This window comes from Cydia pomonella, chromosome 2 (genome assembly GCF_033807575.1).
Source record: "Cydia pomonella isolate Wapato2018A chromosome 2, ilCydPomo1, whole genome shotgun sequence".
Taxonomy (NCBI): domain Eukaryota; kingdom Metazoa; phylum Arthropoda; class Insecta; order Lepidoptera; family Tortricidae; genus Cydia; species Cydia pomonella.
In genome coordinates, this window is record NC_084704.1 from 1027495 (window position 1) to 1050740 (window position 23246).

Here is a 23246-nt window from a genome sequence, read left to right on the forward strand (position 1 = left end):
AGAGTTCAATTTAAGTTGGCAAATATTGAAACCTGGTCGTTAGGAGGATAGCTAACTACGCAGCATGTTAATCGCTTTTAATCCTTAACCTTTGAAACTAAAAAACGATACCTGCGGGCACGATTGTCAAAAACAAAGTGTATAGAACAAGTTTAACATTTCAGAACAAACCTTTGACTAAATTATTTTTTCGAAGTGCAGCAAGAAATTTAGTTTTTCTGACGTACAAAAAATTCATCAACTGTAAAATTTCACAGTCCTTTAATCTTTTAAAATTAAATAAAGCACTTTTACTCAACAATGATTCACAGCTCGCTGACTCCCATTCGATTAATGCCGCTAATTCACTACAATCAGCGATTCAATGAAACTGTTTGCAAATAATTAATTAACATACCACGGGACCGCGGCCCAATGACAGGCTCAGAGGGCCTACCGCGAACCACGTTCGACGTGTTGCCTCTCTGTCGCACTTGTAAATTCGCACGTAAGTGTGACAGGGAGGCAACACGTCGAACGTGGTTCGCGATAAGCCCTCAGATAATATTTACGGCGACACGGATTCGTAAATAAAAGAATTCGATATCTTTGCATGGCACTCGCGTGGGTTATTGGCTACAAACACTTTTCTAGTATTTATTTTATATTATTTTTAGTATTTAGTTTCTGAATAAAGATCATAATGGTCATTTCACACTTCAAATTTTATAAAAGTGTAAGGTTTCTATAATAAAGTACCTTAAATAAATAAATTAAGTTTTATTCCGGGCGACACGTAAAGCTGTGCGCTGCCAAAAAGAAATTTGTTCGTCTGTTGTTTGGTTTGAGTTTTATATCGTTCGAGTCCCGGTTAGACCAATTAATTTTTGAAATTTAAAGCCAGCACCTGTTAACTACATTACCAAATTCAAAATCGTTATTATCAATTTCAGGTCTTTAGGAAGTCTTTTAGTAAATTCAGGTCTCCATGAGCTTGCTCATTTATTTTTGTTTTTATACGAACAAGTTGCACATCCCTACGAAATCACAGCTTAGACGAAGCGACTGAACGCCTGCAGAGAACTCCTTACTCAGCCGGAGGAAAGTCTGACATTTAGGCAAACTTCGCTTTTAACCTACCTCATATTTTCGGTCAAATTTGCTTTATTTTTGAAGAGATTTTAACACATTTCGTAATATTTTTGATCGGGCTTACAAAACATAATAATGTAATATTATTACTTTTTATTGCACGCCATCGTCACAATAAAACAAAAAATCCTTAAAAAATGGAAAACACCCAGGAGTCAGGAACAAATATCTGTGTTAATCACACAAATTACCGGGATTCAAACCCGGGACCATCGGCATCGGCAAATATTTTTTTTTTCAGACTTTGGAGCCTTGTATCTATTTATAATCTCAATATCTCTTTTTAAATTCCACTTTTTTTATAATAGATGGCTCATTTTTTATCCGTTTATCTAAATTTTGTTATAATATTCAACATGTGTCAAGTACCCAATTGCCCAGACAACATCGAAATTTTAACCAAGTCCGCATCAATGTCGGACCTTGAGCTATTCGCCCCATACCGTTCGTGGAAATCTGAAACATGTAGACTTCAATTCGGGAGTTCGCCAGCATGTAGACGGATTTGGATTTCGACTAACCTTTCGGATTTGTGAACGTAAACGTTGATAGTTTACATGTTGTTTACATTTAATAATTGTTGCTATCTGGATTCTGATGTTATTTTTAGTCATTATTGGAATTTATTTTTGACGATCACAATAGATTCATATAAATTGACATAAATGTAATGTGTAATGTAATCGTATATAATACATAAATCTGAATCTGAATCACGTCCCTCTTCCGAAATTGGCAGTTAACGTTCCAATGTCTTAAACTCAAATAAAACAAAGATAGAGTCAGACCAAGAGAAGTCGGCAGTGATTTTGACAGACTATACAGTGCAAGCGTTATTTTAAACGTCAAACTTTTATGAAACTATGACGTTCACTTAACACTTGCACAGGCTGGGCTATCAAAATCGCTGCCAACTTAGCTTGGTCTGACTCTAGTTACTCAATAATCAATACATTTATTGCACATAATGGTTAAATACAGGTGGTAATCTTAATTCTATGTTCTCTCATTATGTACCCTGTTGGGCGCAGCAAATATGGAGAAAGGCAGTATGTAATCTAATATTATTTTATGTACATTAACTAAATTTTTAAAACTTATCATTTAAAAAATCATTTAAGGAGTAGTAATTTTTAGAAATCAGTAGCTCTTTTAGTTTTCTAATAAAGGTAGTCTCAGATTTTTCGTCTTTCAAACTTTCTGGTAATGAATTGTAAATTTTTATGGATATTACCAGAGGTCCAGCCGAGTGCAGCTTAAGCCGTGAGGATGGCAATTGTAATTTATTTTTGTACCGCATGTTACGATTTTTTACCGCATCTTCCCGTTTGGTGTAAAATTCAGGGTATTTACGGACAAACTTACACATTTCCAAGATGTAGATGCATGGAAGTGTGAGTATTTTAAATTCTTGGAAATAAGGTGCGGCGCTATCGGGTAGTTCAATATTTGCCAGGATTCTGATGAGTTTCTTTTGCGCTATGAATAGGCTCGGTGCGTCTGTGCTATGAGCCCAGAATATTATTCCATAGCTCAACCAGTTATATGCGTACGCGTAATAGGTCTGGAGTGCTGTTTTTAGGTCGGTGGTTTTTTTTATTTCTCTAAGTGCGTATGCGAATCGTGAAAGTTTTTATACACGGTGGCCAAAAAATATTTCCATTCCCGTTGCCAGGGAGGTTTTGGGCTTATACTGAGCTACTTTTACTATGGGACCAATCCCGAAATCTCGAAACAATTTTCTGACTGTTTCATACATTTTAGCTGGTCCATTTTCTATGGGAGGGTAAAAATTTTTTTCGCCCTTTCGGAATATAGTAAAAGTTGCTCAGTTTAATCCCAAAACCTCCCTGGCAACGGGAATGCACATATTTTTTGGCCGACTTGTATACTATACGGCCGAATTTAAACAATGATGAAAAGATGTGAACGCGATACGATACCGATCTATCAGTGTCAAAAATTGCGTTTTTAGTTGAAGGAATGTCGCTTACGTACGAATTTGAGTCCATGTTAATTTAATCTTAGACTTACAGGCCAATTCGAATGTACACTGACATTATTGAGATATCATCCCGATGAAAGAGTATGTTAGAATTAGCTATCTTCTCAAATTCTTTGACATTCACAATACATTACAGCATGTGTCAATAAAAGATTCAAATTCTGACTTTCCAAGTTTGCCTTTTGGACTAGCAACCCGCTCCAGCAACTTTGTCTGAGCACAAGTTGTTAATATTGCGTCCTATTGTTTTGTTTAGAGTTTAGAGAGTTAGAATTCCTCGTGATTATTCGCTCCGCTGAATACAATTTGGTAACATTTTGTGTTCAAATCGGATTTTGCATTTGAAATGTCTTTATTTGTTATTAATTATCTACTAATAAATTAGGCTTAGTTCTTACCATGTATAATACTAATGATGTTGGCGACTGGTCATGAAAGGATTTAAAATTTCAACATATGATAGTAAGAAATAGTAAAGATTTTGTGCGCATACGCATCACGCGGCCCTGGGCTATAGCATTTTGCCTTTCTACAAACAAAATATGACTTGTACTTTAAGGGCTCCTCTACACGATGACCCAGCGTAGGCCAGTCTAAGGGACGCAGCTATGCGGTGGAAGGAGATAGCAATATCACTTGCTCCCTCTAACGCATAAATGCGTCCCTTGGACTGGCCTACGCTGGGCCATCGTGTAGAGGAGTCATAAAAGAGCTGAACAGAAGATCAGGATCTGTACCTAAAGATACTTACTGGTGAGACAACCCAGGAGAGCTGCGTGGCCACGATCTTTATGATCCGCATCGCACTTGCAACCCCTCTGGTAATGCAGGTGTCCATGGGCGACAGTAATTCACCATCAGGTGATCTGCTCGTGTGTTCCTATATCATAATAAAAGCTAATGATGATTTCTAACCCTGTTGCTCATTGTCCACAGAAACCGCCTAGAGAGCAACGCTGAGCACTGGTCCGCATTACTGCTATCTCTGCGTGAGCTAACCGAGTGGGTGATCCGCAAGGAGACGGAGCTGGGTGCGCTTGCGCCGCCGCGCGGGGATCTTGCGCAGGTCCTTAAACAACAGGTAAGAATTGGCATAGAAATCAATATCACGCGCTTTTCGAACGCTTAAAGTTTTTTGTAAACATTTGATGATGATCAACCCTGAGCAATGAGTGCTTTGGCAACGTGCCCATCGTTAACGCTCCTAGCTAGCTAGGTAGCTAGCTAGCGTAGCGTAGTCATCTCTCCATATTAGTGCGATGACAGTTGCGTTTCTTTCGGTACGAATCGTTAACGACTCGTTAAACGCCAGCGCTTAAGTTAACATTATTTATTTGATTCTATAATCCTTCTTTGTAAATCCTAACCGAGCTCGGGTTCCACTCTGGCTGCTTAGAGAGCTTAATCTGAAGATTTTGCGTATACTTTATTGCAACTTTTCTCTGCCGTTACAAACCAGGTGTTTTTTTTTTATTCAAGTAGGGTAGGGGTAGTATCAGATATTAAATTAAAAACATTTGTCTTGCACTCCGATGGCAAGAAATTCTTTCTTCACGCATTTTCAGATGCGTCCCTTAAGGGCTACGCTGCGGTGGTCTACCTTTGTGTCGAGAGGGTCAATGGTGAAGTGGAAGTCTACTTGTTATTATCTAAATTCAAAATTTCATAAAAAAAAACAGAAATTGACATCTGGTGCTCTGTGGAGTCCTTCTAGCGTCCAAACTTGCCAAACATTCTTCAGAACTGATTAATGTTGCATTGCGTTGTCGTGGATTGGATTCGCATACCCATCAGGCGGGCCGTATGCTTGTTTGCCACCAACGTAGTATAGAAAAAAGTAGAACTATTTCCTCACTTTAAGAATTCTACCTGCAAAATAATTATAAAAAATGACAGTGTTTGCACAAGTATACAAATGAGTAACAGACGAAGACGAACGAGAATCTGGAACGAGTTCAGACTATTCATAATTCTATTATTAACACGCTGTTTTAACCAAAGTTCTTCCATATCCTAAAAGTGCGACATAAAACGCACCTTCTCCAAAAAGCCCATTACGGTCGACCTAATGGAAATTCCTACTTTGCAGAATTTTAGATTAACTAAGTAATATTAATACTTCCGCCCGAAACTGATTTATTGCGCCCATTATTATTCAGAAATCTGTTTAACAAACGGGGGTTCTTTGCAGAAATCGTGTTTTATTGTATATCATGTAACGTTCATATTAAAAAATAGAGATACATTCAAAAGCCTCTGACAAACAATCAAAAATATCTCCAACATGTCGACACTTCGTTATATATGCGTTCTAAGATAAAGGAAATTCTTGAGAGGTTGAGAATTCGAAGAATACAGACTCAATTTATATTTTTAATAATTTATGCCTACTTTAATATATTTAGAGCGAATATTTTGCAATCCAATAGGCACAGATTTTACAATCTATATTAACCTAAATTACACAATCATTGCTTTGAATTTAATATCGCGACGAATAATAATGTAAATTGCGGTCGGCTAATCGGACAAATCTCGAATTATAACAAATATTCCGGGCGTTATTAATGTCCAAACCATATTCATTAAATTTGTAAACGTTTCCTAGTATTTTGTTTTCATTTATATGTATTGCCAATGGCAGAACGCTATATTTGATACAAATAAATAGCAATGTGCTCTGAGTTTTACCTATTTATAACCTCTATACCCCTACAAATAAAAGATTGCAAATGCTATGTCGATTGGATAAAATGAAGATTCAAAATACAATGGAATGGGAGGGTTTTGTTTGGTTTTTTAGAGCTACGTCCAAAAGAGAGGTATGGGCAATGTGAATGTCATCTCGCTTTGTGTGGTAGGACACAGCGGATGTCATTCCAGATCTACAGCAGAGCCCAACTGGGGAAGTACCTCCACCTTACAGAAAACCGCAGCTAAATAACACTAGACCCTACTCATAGTGTTGTGTTCCTGCCGGTGAGAAAGGTTGCCAGAGCTCAACGTGGGTGCGGAGTGTTAGGGTCGGCAACGCGCATGTAACTCCTCTGGAGTTACAGACGTCCATATGATATGGAGACTGCTTACCATCGGGTGGGCCGTATGATTGTTTGCCACCGATGTAGCTCGTAGTATAAAAAAATAGACGTCTGTGCCTCCTTCAGGTTGACCGGCTTGAACAGGTTTGGTTGATTTTTTCATAATACCAACCAAGCACCAACCCACCAAGCCACCAAACCAAAACCAAACCACCAACCAACCAACCAAACCAACCAAGCCAACCAAGTATCTTATATTAGATCTTTTACACAAAAATCAGACGTCTATAGGCAGGCTTTAGTACCCTCTAAAGATTAATAACGAATTAGTTTACGCTTAATCCAACACAGCCCTTGTAATTTTGACCAAATGTACAATCCATTTTATAATAAAATAAAATATATATTATAATATTTCAACACAATAAGAACAAAACATATTCGTATTTAAAACGTGGAAAACTCGTACGTAGCTAAATTCAGCAGCCCTTGCTAACAATTTGTTAACACGAGTCAGCCATTTTGCGGCTCGGTCGAAACCAAAATGGTGGAGCAAAATGGCGCGTGATCCCGCAACTGATTAAGCGTGTTGACGGCTTGGATTAGCTCTATTTAGCTTAGCGGTTGGGTCGCTGTACGGTTTTTCTGGTATTTTTTGAAGCCAAAATATTTTCTGTTTTCAATTAGGCAGACTTAAAGGCAATAAGAATTATAAAATAAAATAAAAGTACTTAGCCTCCAAGGAAAACAATAATCGGAATTGTGTAGAATCACATAAATAATAGTACTATCGTACAGAAATGCCACTTCCTACAAAACTGACGTTTGACAGCGATTCAGGGTCAATTATGCCGTTCCTTTCTAATGTATGGCACTATCCCTTTCGGCCATTTAGGGCTGTCAAAATTCAAGTCATTATCTTATTTGTGGTCGTGCACAGATAGGGACGTAAAGTTGTGCCAACCCTAATAATTGCTCGGAGCAATGCTGAGCCGGATGGAGCCGATAAAAGCCGAAAGAAGTGTCGCCCCACTGGTAGAATTTAAAGTATTAGTAAACTATAGGTGTATATTAAATATTAACCACGACATTTGGGTAAATAATTAAATAGTAAAAGTTAAAAGAAATTAAATAAACTACAAAGTATTTAAGTATTTTTTCTGATACGCTACGTCAATGCGGTTCATAGTATAAAAATAAATAGAAAAACAAGCTCAAACAACTTAACACATCTGCATCAGTTAGATAGTAGGTTATTCAAACAAAAACGTCACTTTTGGCACTGACATATCCGATCCATATCGTATCTAATATTTGACGTATCTTGAAATACGAATCGGGCCGTAAGACATTGTATATTCCTACTTCCCATATAAAAAGGATTTACATAATAGGTATTAGCCTTTTTAGCCGTTTTTGACAGCATGTAAATGGGTCCTTATAATACATTAAATTTGTACAGTCAGCATCAAAAGTAGCGGATCAAATAACGTTTCATAAGTAACTACCATTCTGTAACAGCTTAACAAAAAGTGATGTCTTTAATTTATTTATTTATTTATTTATTTATGTTCAGGAGAACCAACAGCTTTAAACTTACAATAGGACAACAAGATTAATACAGAGAGCCAATTACAGGAACTCACAAGTAATTACAAAGTATATAAAAAAAACGCTAACACTGACGCACACACACATGCGTACAAAGTGAGAAAAAAACAAAAACACAATTGAAAATGAAAATACATAGAAGCCATTAAAATAGACCCTAGGTTCGGAAACACTTAGTTCATTAGCGCCCAGAATAATTGAGGTCTCAAAGTTCGAAGGAAAAAAGAACATACAGTAAAATATATCAGATGTTAATGCTGATAAAGCATATTTTAAAGTTCATATCGAGGCGCTAATGGACTAGGTTGATGAATAAAATGCATTTAATCGCCTAATGAAAACTTAATAAAGTAACAAAAACAACTTAGTATTGTTCCAAAAAAATGCTTAGGGTAGACCGGGGACAATTGAAACAATTTGCCTTTAACCGCCTGTGATCGTTATATTTTGATGAGTAGAAAGATCTACGCTCAAAATATTTCAAGGTTAGTTATTTGGTTCCTAAATAAAATGTATTTGGATGGTCTATAATCCATAGTTTTTTGACAATAATGTAATAAAGAGAATGGGGCAGTATGGTTCAATTGACCTCACATGAGTGTCAATTGAAACACTATGTGAGGTCAATTGAAACACTCAAATATCTTCGGCACAATGAAAGTACTTATATCTGTTTTAATTTTTTTCATCACTACCTCGGTATACAATGAGCTCATCAAAAGTCCGCAAGCATAACATAAAAATTTCTCAATTTATGAGCATCTGAACATCTCGACTAAAAAACTTGAGAAAAAAAAAGAAAATACGACTTTTAGTTGTCTTTGTCGCTGCTACCTTTTAAATTTACCTTAACCAAAGTAGTTTCAATGCAATTATAAGATATAACGATATAGAATCGCAGAAAACAAGCATAATTATGTTTCATACAAAAGTGCTTGTTTCAACTATAACAATGTTTCAATCATAACCATTCCCACACACTCTGTGACAACGAGTGTTGCAGACATCGGGATGTAAAATGAAATAATAGACGCAATAAAATAATCAGTATAAATTGTTTTATTACGTAAACAAAAACATGGCGATATGCCTATCAAAAAAAAATCCTTAACTCTCTCTGATATAAATTTTAGCAGTGGCCGACCTGTTTAATCAGCCGGTTGGCAGCAGTCGGTTGTTGCTAAAATGTATTATTATTATATATGTATCAAACATATCTAATCAACATATTATTATAAAACATTCTGTAACAAGTTTTGTGTCTCTCTCTACACATAAACAAAAATATTACCATATGGCGATATGTCAAATTAAAATAACAAATTATGTATTTTATGTAATATAAAACAAAGTTTATATTATTAATAACCATTAAACAAAAAAAAAAAAAAATATACAATTTAAAAGCATAGAGAGAGTGGGTGACAAGACATGCTACAAAATGAAATGTTTTGATTGCATTCTGTAACAAGCTTTGCTCGTGTATCTTCGTATATCTTCAAATAAATGTCAACATTAATAGAATAAACATGTGCATCGAATACAGAACCTTATATTTTGAATTCGGTTACTTTTGGGGACGATTAAAACACGAGGACGATTGAAACGTTTCAATCGTCCACAAGCAAGTTGTTTCTATCGTCCCCACACCACGTTTTTCACTTCAAGGTCAAATATTATGTATAAAAAAGACTCGAACGCTGATCAACGACCATTAAAAACATTCGTTTATTCCTAACTATAACACCAAAATAATTTGATTAGTCAAAATACAAGAGTAAAAGAAGTTATAAGAAAATATACGAGAGCACAAATACTTACTTTTTACCGCGAAAAACTGGTTTGGCTCGTGGACACTCCCGTCTCGCACCGGCGCTCGAGCGCTACTGGCCAAGGATTCAAACATGGCCGACCGCGTGTTCCGAGTGTTACGTCAGACGCGTAGGTATTATAGTTTTCGAGAAATTTGACTTGTTTCAATCATGACGTGTTTCTATTGTCCCCGGTCTACCCTACTTTATGGCAATAAAAGTTTACAATAAATTACCTGAAGATATAAAAAACAAACCAACAACATTATTCAAAAAGTATTTAGATTATTACCTACACAAGCATTGTTTTTATAGTGTTAACGAGTTTCTGGACCATAGTGATTAGTTTTATAGTTTATTTGTTTGATTGTTCCTAGTTTTGATTTCGTAGGTATTTTGTGTAAACCAAAGATATAGATTTAAGAATTAGATATAAGTAAAAATATTTGTACACCGCCTTCACGGTAGAATATGAAAGCACTAATTCTAATTTAAGATCAAATCAATGTACCATATTCTGACAAATAAATACATTTCATTTCATTTCATTTCATTTCATTTCATTTCATTTCATAAATCCGCGCGAATCAAAAATAATGGCGCCCGCCGCGATAGTGTATCATGTTTTATCATCTCTACTTAGGAATCTTTAACGTTCACCGGATTTATATCCTGGTTCGTGAATGACTTATTATTTAAAGTTACCTGTTTCCTCTATGGAGGTGTTAATTTCATTTTATGCTTTATCATATTTTGTAGTTTTTGGTTGAATATCAATTATGCTATTTCCAAAAACATTTCGGAAGTTGTCCTGATGTCCAAGATAATTCATTATAAAAGTCTGAAATACGCAATGTAAGAAAATTACTGTAAACTAATTTATCGCTCATATTAAATATCTTCTAATACACCAGACAGGTATTTCGTGGTTAACGCTTTGTACAGCTTATATTAAATCCTTCTAGTACCTGCAGAATATTCATGAATAATCTGGATATAAGACTTTATACTTAGGTATGTCATTATGCTACGATAATAATGTTATAATTCGCTGCAAATGACGTATGGTCAGCTGGCGGAATTGGCGCGTTGGACCGGCATCGGCAATCCAAAGATATGGAGTTGAATTCCATGTTGTCCAAAGTTGTTTTTCATTGTGATAGGCATCTGTTACTACATATAATTTTATTCTAACAAGTAAGCTTGCAAACACGTGTTAACGTTATAATATCTTTCACAGGACGACCACCGTGCGTTCCGAAGGCAGCTGGAAGACAAGCGACCAGTCGTTGAGAGCAACCTACTCAGCGGTAGGCAGTACATCGCCAACGAGCCTCCACTCTCTGATACCAGCGATACTGAACGTAAGTAAATATTTACTTCTTCGAATGTCTGCTCGCCACTGATCCCGATCTTGTGCAGTTTCTCGCCAGTCTTCAACCTGGAGCTCGCGCAGATCCGCATCCACCACATCCGCCCATCGATACCTTAGTCGACTGGTCGGGCGGCGTGCTGTCGGTTTTCCCTCGAACGCTCTTTTCACCGCCCGATCGCCTCCCATTCGCTCTAGATGACTGAGCCACCGCAGCCTTTGCGCCTTTGTGACACCCATGATATTTGGCTCAGCTACTATCTGTTGGAAAAAATGGCAATTTTATATTCAACAATGCTTATAGGCAATGTCAGGTAAAAAATGTTAATTAATGTGGTAACTACCATACGCAGGAACTCTAGAGGTACAAAGAATCGGGAGCCTTCAAGCTCATGTCAAGTCTCCCGATCTTCAAAATTACTCCTAACATCATTCCAGCTCTCCTGAACTTTAAATGCAATGAATATACACCCCAAACCTTTCGATTATATTTGCACCAGCTGAATTAAAAAAAACTGCAACTATCGATACTAAATTAACTTTACTTATCAGTCCATATAACTTTTACCCAGATCAATAATATAAAACTCACAACCTTAAAAGTGTAAAAACGCGACAAACACGAAGAACAAAAATGTTTCTGACTATGCAGAAGCTAAATATATGGTATGACTTATGAAATTGTACAAATGTAGGCAATTAACATGGCATACCAGAGATAGGTAGTAACTCAGAATTCTAATCCGTATATGCTCTGACTTTTGACGTTATCAAATTGGAACTGTTTAATCTAGTGACATATCGTCGACTTATTAACATACGGGTGTCGCTCAGGGCGGTGTTCTAGGCACTAATGTATTCCTTCTGACAAGCAAAGCAATAGGGTTTCACAGGGCGATTTGTGGATTGTCGCCGGCAAGCTAATGGCTTTATGCAGCCTTCTGTTACGCTTTGATCTCTGCTTTCGAGAATACATACGTGCACGATATATTTAAATACGATTCTCAGTGAAGATTAAAGTCGATATATAAACACCTAAATTACTTTTAGGGAGAAAGTTGTGCTAAATGCTAAACTCAATGGAATATGTAGGTGGAATTTTATAAGAATAATAAGTCAAATGAAAATATATATGGTTCTGTTCTCGAGGACTTAGTAATTTTTTAGTGTATGACATTTGAGTTTAAGTACTTTTGTATTTCACTTAAACTGTTAACCAATTTAGATGAAGTTTGGTATGGTGATAGATTTAGGCATCATCATTATTCCACGCAGACCAAAGAGAATTTGAAATAGAGGTGGATTGTCAAAGAAATGTAGCCACAGTTAATTTACTACCATACACGACACATGATTAAAGCTTTTAGAACACCATTTGAGTTTGATCCTTATTTCTTCAATGATATGTGTTACATTTGTTAAATATCAAACAGTGGTCTAGTGGCCTTTGATCTATTAGATGTCGCCACTTTATGATATTTAACAAAATAAAGAATAAGAATCAAAGCCAAATGGAGTTCTAAAAGTTTTAATCATGTGTCAAAAGATGTAGTTTTCTTTGACAATCCACCTCTATTTCAAATTCTCTTTGACGCAGACGAAGTACCGGGCTTGTTTAAAAAAAAACTATAGAAATACGTTTGATACTCCATTTAAATTTGCACCAACTGCAAATAATAACAAATCAGACCATCAGTATCAAACATGGATTTATTCGTGAACCAGATGTTAACTAAACACAGCGCTCCACATTTGCATGATGGGCTAACGAACTGAGATACCACTACCACTACGTATAGTCAGCTGTAGTTAATTTTAGGCTAATGTATGGAAAACAAAAAGGCAAGTTTTTACATTACTTAAGAATATAAATTTATTTATTTAAGCGCGCGGTTGTTTCTCGCAGCGTTGAACGCATGCGATCAACGGTATGCGATTAATAGTATTTTACAGTACATATGGTGCTACTTTATAGCACTAGTGCGAAAATTAGCATATTACGTTACTGTGTCGAACATTTAAAGGGCCATATGTACTGTAAAACGTTGTACGATACATTTGCGAATAGGTAATTCGCAACTCGTGTCGATTTAAAACACTCCCTTCGGTCGTAATGTACTATTATGCAACTGTTGTTTAAGAGAGGTCAAAAAAGGCGAGTGGAACGCGAACCCGAAAATTGTTAATAAAGACGCCACGAGTATTTTTTGACTCAGTTAAACAACGTTGCATACAATACTTCTACGACCAAGCACTTACTTTGAAATAAAATTGTAAATTTAACAAATATTTTCCATGTCATCTATCGCGATTTTGAAGGCAGTAATTTTTTAGTTCTTGGGCCATCACTGATATTTCTGTAGGCGTAGACACTAAGTGTTCGTCTTCATCCATTTTAACTTGAATGACACGCTGTTTTTTAACACAAAAGTGAAGTTTTTATTCGACAACCACAATAACCACATTCAAGAAGTAGCAAAGAATGGAGGGTACGGGCGGGAAAATGAATGAATGAAATTACAAAAAACTTGTCTATGGTTCACTTATTTGTCAGAGATGACATTTAAAATAAGGTTGGCAACAATGTATCTCATACAATATTTTTTAAGTGGTCATTACACAAAGTATCGAAAAATGCCAAAATGATACTGCGTGTATGGGGAATAGACTAAAGACTTGTCTTGGCAATTATAAGGTAGGGCTTTAAAGATGTGTGCACGACACGAACCGCACGCTTTAAACTTTGTTGCACAAAAAAAATACAAATGGCGAACTTAATGCCAAAAGGCATTCTCTACCAGTCAACCACTGGGCCAAACACAGTCATATGTATATATAGTATACAGGGTGATCTTAGCCATTGGACAAATCCTGAAATCCCACGTAGGGTTACTTCTCAGGATTGCTCTGACGTTAATATTTTTTTAATTAGAACAAAAGATAAAAAAATAATAACTTTCCGACAAAAGTTATTTGCAATAATCTACAACAAAAAGAAACAAGTATTAATAAGCACTGACGTAGAAGTCATTATGACATGGTTCTATAGTGGCCTAGGAATCAAATTGGTTGACCGTACTATATATATAAACGTACTCGTAAACAACAAATATTAAAAAAGGCGTCTTGACCTATTCGTTACATTTTATTTGGAGTCCCTCGAAAAATCTTCAATATAAGCTGTAAAACGAACAACTCCCAAACATACCTAAACCAACTTTCATCGTCCTAAAACCCAACATTGAGCAAGCGCCCAAATCACACTTTTACGGTATACTTTTTATCCAAACAAAAAAAAAACAAGTATTCTCCCGCCAAAAGCACGTCATAAACGCCTCTGAGGCATTCGAACTTTGAATAATGTTGATATTGATTTGACATTATTATCAATGCAACTCGCTCGCACTATTAGAATCGTACGTAAGAACCGTGAGGATGCACTACGACTCATGTATTATCGATATTAGATTTTAAATTTTCGAATACTTCTCGGGCGAAATTCGCGCAAATGCGTCCGTTACGCCGGCCGGTCTATAAATTTGAAAATGGAACGACTTCGGGGGACCAATGGCGTTTGAAAAAGGAAGGCGCGTTCGTTAGGACCCGCCATTTTGTCGATAACGCTGACGGGTTTGCGATCTTGTTATTTATGATTTTGTGACCCTGAAATTCAGTTTGGATTATATAAAGAAAATGTTGTTTGACCTTGGAGTGAAAGACCATATTTTCGGTACCTTTATAGGTATCCTTATGGATTTGTCAGTTCCTTGGCGTACTTGTAGCTGTCATGATTAATGTATAAATATTAACTGTTTATTTTTCAACGTTTCCAGGATTATAAATATCTTTACACTTATACAGATTAGGCATTTGGCATTTATGTACATGCTTAGGGAATAAAAAGGCAATTTTAAGCTCAAAGTCGAAAGGTACTACATATTTGCTTTTTTTTTATAATAAATATTGTCAAATGAAATTGTTCATTTCACTTTTAATTTTCACTTTTTGATGTCAAACATGATGACAACTCGTAGAAAAGATACAAAAGAGGAGATACATATAACAAAAGTATTTTTTTAAATAATTATATCTATACCTTTAAACGAGCAATTCTTGTATATATATTCCGGGATCTCGGAAACGGCTCTAACGATTTGGCTGAAATTTGGTATATGGGGGTTTTTGGGGGTAAACAATCGATCTAGATTAGTCTTATGTTTGGGAAAACGCGTGTTTTCGAGTTTTCATGCGTTTTTCTTTCGACGCAGAATATGGTCGCTAATTTCGTGTTAACGGCCACTGCCCGTCTGGTCCAGCGGGTTAAGACGCGGACTGCTAAACGAGTGTTACGGGTTCGAATCTCGCCCGGTGACTAACTTTTTTTTTTACATGTTCAAGTTTATATATAATTTTTTTATTTTTTATTGTTTTAGACATGTTTAATGTAGTAAAAAAATGTAGATAAGATTATCACCTATACACCACCATATTACAATAAATAGTTATAAACTTATAACCGAGCAATGCTCGGTCGCCCAGGTACTGGTGTTATTAAACGTAAATAAAATAATGGTAATAAATGGGTTATACAAGGTGGACTTTGCGCTTATTTGCAATTTGGTGGCATTCCGTAAACTTCGTTACTTAAGCATTTAATTCCTTTTCCGTATGGGACAGAAAACGTAACAAACTTTCTTTGAACCGTACTCATTTACGTGGCCAAAGGAGGATTAAATTTACCTACACAAATCCAAGACTAACACGAATAATCTGGTTGCTGGTTAACATTTTCAATTAATTTCCTTAGATTGCGTGTACGACGGGTATTCGAAAGACTAACGGTAGGTATATACAGTTGGGATGATATAAATCTCTCCTATATAAATAAATAAACTATGCGTCTATCTATAACTATGCGTGTATAGCGTTCATAATTTATTTTTCACCACACCAGCTGATAAAGGTTCTCTTGATTGTTCAAAACTGATGAGAAATTTGCATTTTGGCCACATGTAAGGCAAAGGAATTAAATGCAAATTTGAGTTGTTTTCTTATGTTGACTGGTAGAATTGACTTTTGAATGATAATTTTGAATGATAAATATTTAATAAAATTTATTTTGAATAAAAATAAATAAAAATAAAAGTATTATAGAACATAATTACATAAATTGACTAAGTCCCACAGTAAGCTCAATAAGGCTTGTGTTGAGGGTACTTAGACAACGATATATATAATATATACATATTTTTAAATACTTAAATACATATAAAACACCCATGACTCAGGAATAAATATCCATGCTCATCACACGAGTAAATGCCCTTACCAGGATTTGAACCCGGGACCATCGGCTTCATAGGCAGGGTCCCTACCCACTAGGCCAGACCGGTCGCAAAAAATTAGTTGAATAAATTTGTTTTGATATTTTACAGTTAGAATTTTCTTTATGTTGGTGTAGTGAAAAATTGTGTGTTTCACTCGGTGGCAAATTTTTTAAAACAAATAACTATTAAAACTCAGTGTGTTAGTTTTATTTTTCTTTAGTTGTCATTTACTATATGGAAAAAAGAGATCGTTTTCCTTTGTCTGTAGACTTAGCACAAAACAACGCAACACTATGTGGCCATAGAGCTAGTGTTCACGTCTTTTTCTAATTTGATTGTTCTTTTTTTATTCAATGTTAAGTCCGTTTTGTTAGACGGTTATTCTACAAAAATCTCATTCCCCTGATCCCATTCGCAAATTTACAGGAAATTTTACTTTATTAGCATCTAATTTTTTGGTATCTATATAACTCGTGCCAAGTTCCGTCTACACCCAAAACAGCTAAGAGGAATCTCCTGGGAATTTGCGAATAGGTATAGCTAGGAGAATGTGATTCCAGGGGAAAAAGAGTACTTACTTTAGTAATAAGAGTTTTACTAACTTTTTATTTAAACAATAATACTTTAGTTTGCATTAATGTTTTCAATTAATTGTATTTTATAATTGTTGATGTGCTTGTTTTTGCTTGTATGTAAATTCCATGTTGACGTGTAAAAGTGCCCTTGTGGCCTATTTGCTGAATAAATGTTGAAGTTGAAGTAGAATGACCCATAGTTGAAAGATCCTTTGTTGACGTTCGGTGTCTATGGATTCAATAATAAGGGTCACACGTACTCGCCGCCAAAATGTACGGCAATTGTATAACGGTAAGCTAGGTTTGTGTTACTCTTAAAATATATTTTTGTCACAAAATACAGACTGGACTTTTTTTTTTATTTGTTACCTTTTTTCTATTGCCAAACAATTTTGGGGTCCTAATATACTGGTTTAATTTCCCAGACGAAAATAAGTCGTTGTGAATAGATAAGGCGGTTTAAAGTAATCTCTTTCTGGCCCTGCTACCTTCACACACACATAACGCCCGCATGTAATGTTAATTAAAGACCGGAGGTTTTTAGCCTAATTAGATCTTTAGGTTTATATTTTTACTTGTAAAGCATTCCGGTTATGTGCTAGCTTTGAATTTATATTTAAAACAGTTTCTTTAAATGTTTGCCCGATTTATTTATTTGGAAAGAAAACAGAAATAAGTGTGCAAGATGAGGTTTTCTCTCATTTATCTACTTAATCCTAATTTTATTTTATTAACTCTAAGACTAGGGTAATGGTGTAAGTTTGTGTGTGTATGTGTGGGTTTGCGTATGCATGCACGTTTAGCGTTGTAAATATAAAATCAAAGCTGGCACATAACCGGAATGCTTTACTTAAAGTTTAAATATAACAAATTACAGATAAGTCCTAAGTAAAAAAAAATGAAACTATAATTAATTATCGCACTAGTGCGGTAAAGTAGCACCACTGTAAATATAATATCAGAACGTTAGCTTGTTTGTGAACGCGACTTTTCAATTTGCCACGATACAATTGCAACTCGCCGGCACCATTCAGTGTCGTCATCGTATCATACCAATAACAAATCAAATTACGATTCTATATCTGAATTCCACTCCAGTTTTTTTAAGCTATGCTACAAAGCGCTACGCCGTAGCTCGTAGCAAGCAATTGTACGTAGCGGGAAATGGTGCTACGCGATAGCTACGAATATAGCCTTTTCTTATATTGACGACATCTCTGGCCTGTTCGATAGTGACCCTGCCTATGAAGCCGATGGTCCCGGGTTCAAATCCTGGTATGTTTATTTTTGTGCTAATCACAAAAAAATTGGTTCCATGTTATGGATGTTTTTTATATATTTATCTATATCTATCTATTACATAAATCGTCATGTAGTACTTACATTACAAGCATTATTGAGCTTACTATTTGTGTAAAATTTAGCCCATAAAATTATAATATCCCACGAAACTACACGGCCATAAAATCTGATGGTGACCACAGTCTATGGACGCTCAGAGTGACACATGCAAGTTGCCGATCCTATATACTCCTTTATTCAATTACCCCATAATGTACAGGCCAATTCCAACAATAAAATGTGATACTGATCTAACATGGATCTGATATCATTCTAATATGAGATGGTTCCAATCTCCTTTAGCTCTTCGAGTGGCGTATGTCGTTTTTGAGTCATTGGAATTTAGATTTTATTTCAACTAATCAAATTTGAAATTTTAATGACATAATCGGTCGGGAGTTGACCGCTTGCCACTCCAAGGGTTAAGGACCTGCTGAATTGCGCATTATATCAACCTTCAACTAAAAACATCACTTTTGATACTGACAGATCAGTATAAGATCTGTATCATATTGGAATGAGATAACTACTCGTAAACTATGAATTGGCCTGGTAGTCTTTTGATATGACTCTGACAACAACGCCATCTGTTGCTAAAATTAAAATGGGATACCAGCAGTACTAGTAGCTTAGTAGGATACTTCATCAAAATAATCTCAACACAATACAATTCAATATTGACATCAAAATTGTATCTAAATGATGTCAGTCGTCACGCTCATCTACTGGTCTATATGTCTGGAAGAGGTCACTTTGATAAGACTTCCTGTTTTTTTTTTTTTTTTAATAGCCTATTTTGTGTCCCACTGCTGGACAAAGGCCTCTTTTTTCCGCCACTCATCACGGTTTGGAGCATGTTCCCGCCTGTTGTTACCTAATTATAATTTTCTTCTAAATATTCGTTGTAATTTTACACGTAAAATGTAATTCTGAACACCTCGCCCGCTTTAGTAAATTCTACCGCAGTACATGACATATTTATTGTTCAGTATCATGTAAATAGTATTAAAAAATACGTACAGTCAACCAATTAGAATCCTAGGCCACTATAGAACCTTGTCGCTTTAACCTTTTGAACGCCAAGAGCCACTAAAGTGGTCGTGTGCTGTCGTGCCTACCACGCCAACGACCACTAAAGAGGTCATGGCGGACGCTGTCAAAGCAATTTTACTGTTGACAGATAAGGTTTAAATTCGTTTCTCAATAGTTGACATATTGGCGTGTATGCCACATTTTGATGCGAGGGAGAAAGCGTTGAAAAGGTTAACTACTCTATACATGACATGCATCACTCAATAAGCACTGTCGTAGAAGTCACTATGACATGGTTCTATAGTGGCCTAGGAATCAAATTGGTTGACCGTACTTAATATGCGCGCACCGTAAAATTAACTATGAAAATATAATCCTGATGCAAATAGCAAAACACGACCGAAATGTTATTACAAACGCCACAAATGCAGGAAAGTCGAACCCTAAATTCAATTAAAATTTTGAGGTTGTGCAATAAAGAACTTTTACAGTACATACGGTGCTACTTTACCGCACTAGTGCGAAAATTAGCATATTACGTTGCTGTGTCGAACATTTAAAGGGCCATATGTACTGTAAAACGTTGTACGATACATGTGCGAATAGGTAATTCGCAACTCGTGTCGATTTAAAACACTCCCTTCGGTCGTGTTTTTATTTATCGCCAGTCGTTTCGAATTTCCTATTTTTCGCACTTGTATCGTAATGTACTATTGTATTGTGTTGTATTGTAATTATATGTGAGTGTATAAATTGGACGTCTTAAATCTATAGTACCTGGGCGACCGAGCTTTGCTGTGATAATCTTAACTACGTTTCTTTACTAAAACAATAAAATTAAAATATTATATATAAGCTTGAACATATCAAAAAAAAAACAACAGTTAGTCACCGGGCGGGATTCGAACCCGTAACACTGGTTGTTTCTTGCCGCCCGCGTCTTAACCCGCTGGACCAGACGGACAGTGGCCTGTAACACGAAATTAGCGACCATATTCGGCGTCAAAAGAAAAACGCACGAAAACTCGAAAACACGCGTTTTCCCAAACATAAGACTAATCTAGATCGAATACATATATTATATATACAAGAATTGCTCGTTTAAAGGTATAAGATATATATTTTTTTATTAGCCTATTTGTGTGTCCCAAAATAGCCACTAGCTGGCATCCCCAGTGTAGTCGTGGCAGATACCGAGAAAGAGATAGCGGGACGACTTGGATGCGTTTCAGCGGGACTGGCGGGATCTTGCTCAGCACAGGGAGGATTGGAAAGCTAGAGGGCCTTTGCCCAGCAGTGGGACAGACAAAATGTATATTTAATGAATAAAAATTTTTAATTGAAATTATCTCCCTGGTGGGTGCTGCCGATGCCGTGCGTGCGTCCCATGGCACCTCTTACATTTCATAACAACTGTCAAAATGTCCTCTACGTGTTGGCTTTGGCTTCGCGCTAGCCTCGCAATTTCCGGAACACGACTGTTCCGTGATAAAGACATACAATTAACATGTTTCGTGTATTAGGAGTTCTTACTTTTAGGACTCGACTTTTGAAAACTATAAAAATTTAGGTTAACAAGAATATTTTTAACTAGTTGGTCAAATTTTTTGTTTGTTGCTTCCCATAAAATAAAATAAAGTTACATTGGTTTGTTGAAAATTCGACTCGAGAGCATTATAGGAACACTGGCTGTAGTGACTTCGCACGGGCGAGTTACTCGCCTAGTGGCTCGCCCGAGTTACTCGCCTCGAGGGCCGTTGAGACGGGTAACAATGCAATTTGTCGTAATGGCACGAATAGCGGATAGCTTGCTGAGTATTTTGTTAGTGATATTGTGGATTGTTTTGGTTTTCTTTTTATTTTGCTGTGATTTAGATAAGGGGTTACTTTCTTAATGTTTACACTGTTTATTTATACGATTTCTGTTCATTTATTTAAAACTGAAATGAATACATAGGTTTTTTTAGGTAAGACACGATACGAAATTTATAGATATAAGATTAATTCAAACACAACAAAACAGAAATATAGTTTTTTGTAAAAAAATGTTTTGACCGTTTACTGTTTGTAGGAAAATAGTGTTTTCACTTTAAAAAATGAAATATAATGCAAGTGGCTCTCCTAAAACCTGACTACTCCATGCCACTTCTTTCCCACATACAGACTGATATACATACAGACATACGGACAGACGTGGCGAAACTATAAGGGTTCCTAGTTGACTATAGAACCCTAAAAACAGAGATTATAACGAAATGAAGGTTCTCTTCCTTCAAAAATTTGAAATCAGTTTTAAAATTACGTAAATAGTACATTCATACATTTAGTATCAAACTATCACAAGCAAAAATACCAGACCACATGTAAACTTTACATGTCAAATGCTACGTGAAGTATGGAGCTAGTAGGAATATGTATGCTGATGCTGATTTTAATCACATTTACGTTCACTTTTCCATATTAATCAATACTGTGATATAATCTCATCTCGGTCGCAAATTGCTCGGAACGAAGTTTGCGCCTTGAGGGCAGTCCGACACCGGGCTATTACGGACGTCATGCGTGTAATTTCCAAAGGGGTTTACATACTGATTGAGATGTATTTGCTTATATGTTTCCGCTTCCGTCTAACAGATTGTTTCAGTTAATACACAATTCGACTATATAATATTTAAGCAATATGACCCTAAAATTTCTTTCTTCTTGAGTACAGTACTTAAAATATCCTCAAAAACAAGATTTTTTTGTTGAGGTTGGATTTGTTTCAACCATTCACTAATCAAACACGTGATCTGTAATTATTCGCTTCTAATATGCATAGCTCGATCTGATCCCGCCCAATTTCAAATCATATTTCCCTTAACTTTTCCAAATTAATCAATACTGCTGCGGCATAATCCCATGTCGGTCGCAAATTGCTTGGAATGAATGTTGTGCCTTGAGGGCAGTCTGACACCGGACTATTACGGACGTCGTGCGTGTAATTACCAAGGGATGCGCACTTAGGTAGATGTATTTGCTTATAAGTGACCGCGGCCGGCAAAACGTCCCACTTTGCCGCTTGCCATAAGGACTCCGTGTCAGATTATTCGTATAAAGATACATACAAATCTCGTCTTTATGGCAAGCAACAAAGTGGGACGTGTTGCCGGCCGCGGTCACATATGTCTTCCGATTGAAAGCACAACTATTACAAGGATCCTAGCCAAGATGAAAATTGTTGATATAATGCCAATCGAATCTTAAATAATGTATGGATATAGTCATGTAAATTGTCGTAGAATCTGTCATTTCGGTACATTTTTACTTTCCTTTTGGCATTTTTCGACGTACGATTATCATCTTGGCCAAGTTTGTACTTAATACAAACTGTGTGATTCTAACCATAGCAGACACCTGCTTAGAATTAGACCAAAACTGACCTGAAACCTGAAACAATTTTGATAGCACTCGCAGTACAAGTGTTATATATTTGATTAAATCTTTTTATTGGTCTTATTTATTGAATTTTTAAACGTGAAAATGCTTATTGTTACAGGCATTTTATTCCAGGACAATTTAAACAGTTATATATCCATAGGAATCTCGTAGTAATTTATAACATTTTGGTTTACAAGCATCATATTATAACCACGGCAAAGCGTTTGACTCAAGCGATCTAGTACATCAAGAAATACAGGGACGTCGCGTCTAGTATGCCTGTGGAACCAGACACAGACAGAGGACTTTAAAAGCTTTCGATTTAATCCCAATGTATGTTCAGTGAAAATTAATGGTTTCGAAACAATCATATCAAATTGTCACTTAACACCGATCAAGTTATCATGTCGAAACATGAGTAATTTTTAAATAATAATTGCTCAATTATTTGGAAAAATATACAATAAAACGCCCAAAATTCAAGGCACATGAAGTTTCGGTAGGAAATATAGACACAAAAGTCTTTTCTAGAATTCAAAACACTGACTCTTATGTGTATGTAAATTATGAACCTGAAGGTCAA

General features: G+C 36.0%; 1 protein-coding gene across 1 annotated transcript in view; it reads left to right on the top strand.

Moving 5' to 3' along the window:
• LOC133515617 (uncharacterized) overlaps positions 1 to 23246 on the top strand; it is a 1004237-nt gene that overhangs the window by 873133 nt on the left and 107858 nt on the right. Inside the window, 2 exon segments of the mRNA XM_061848189.1 lie at positions 4073 to 4217; positions 10837 to 10960. Of these exon segments, the coding sequence (XP_061704173.1) occupies positions 4073 to 4217; positions 10837 to 10960 (269 nt within the window).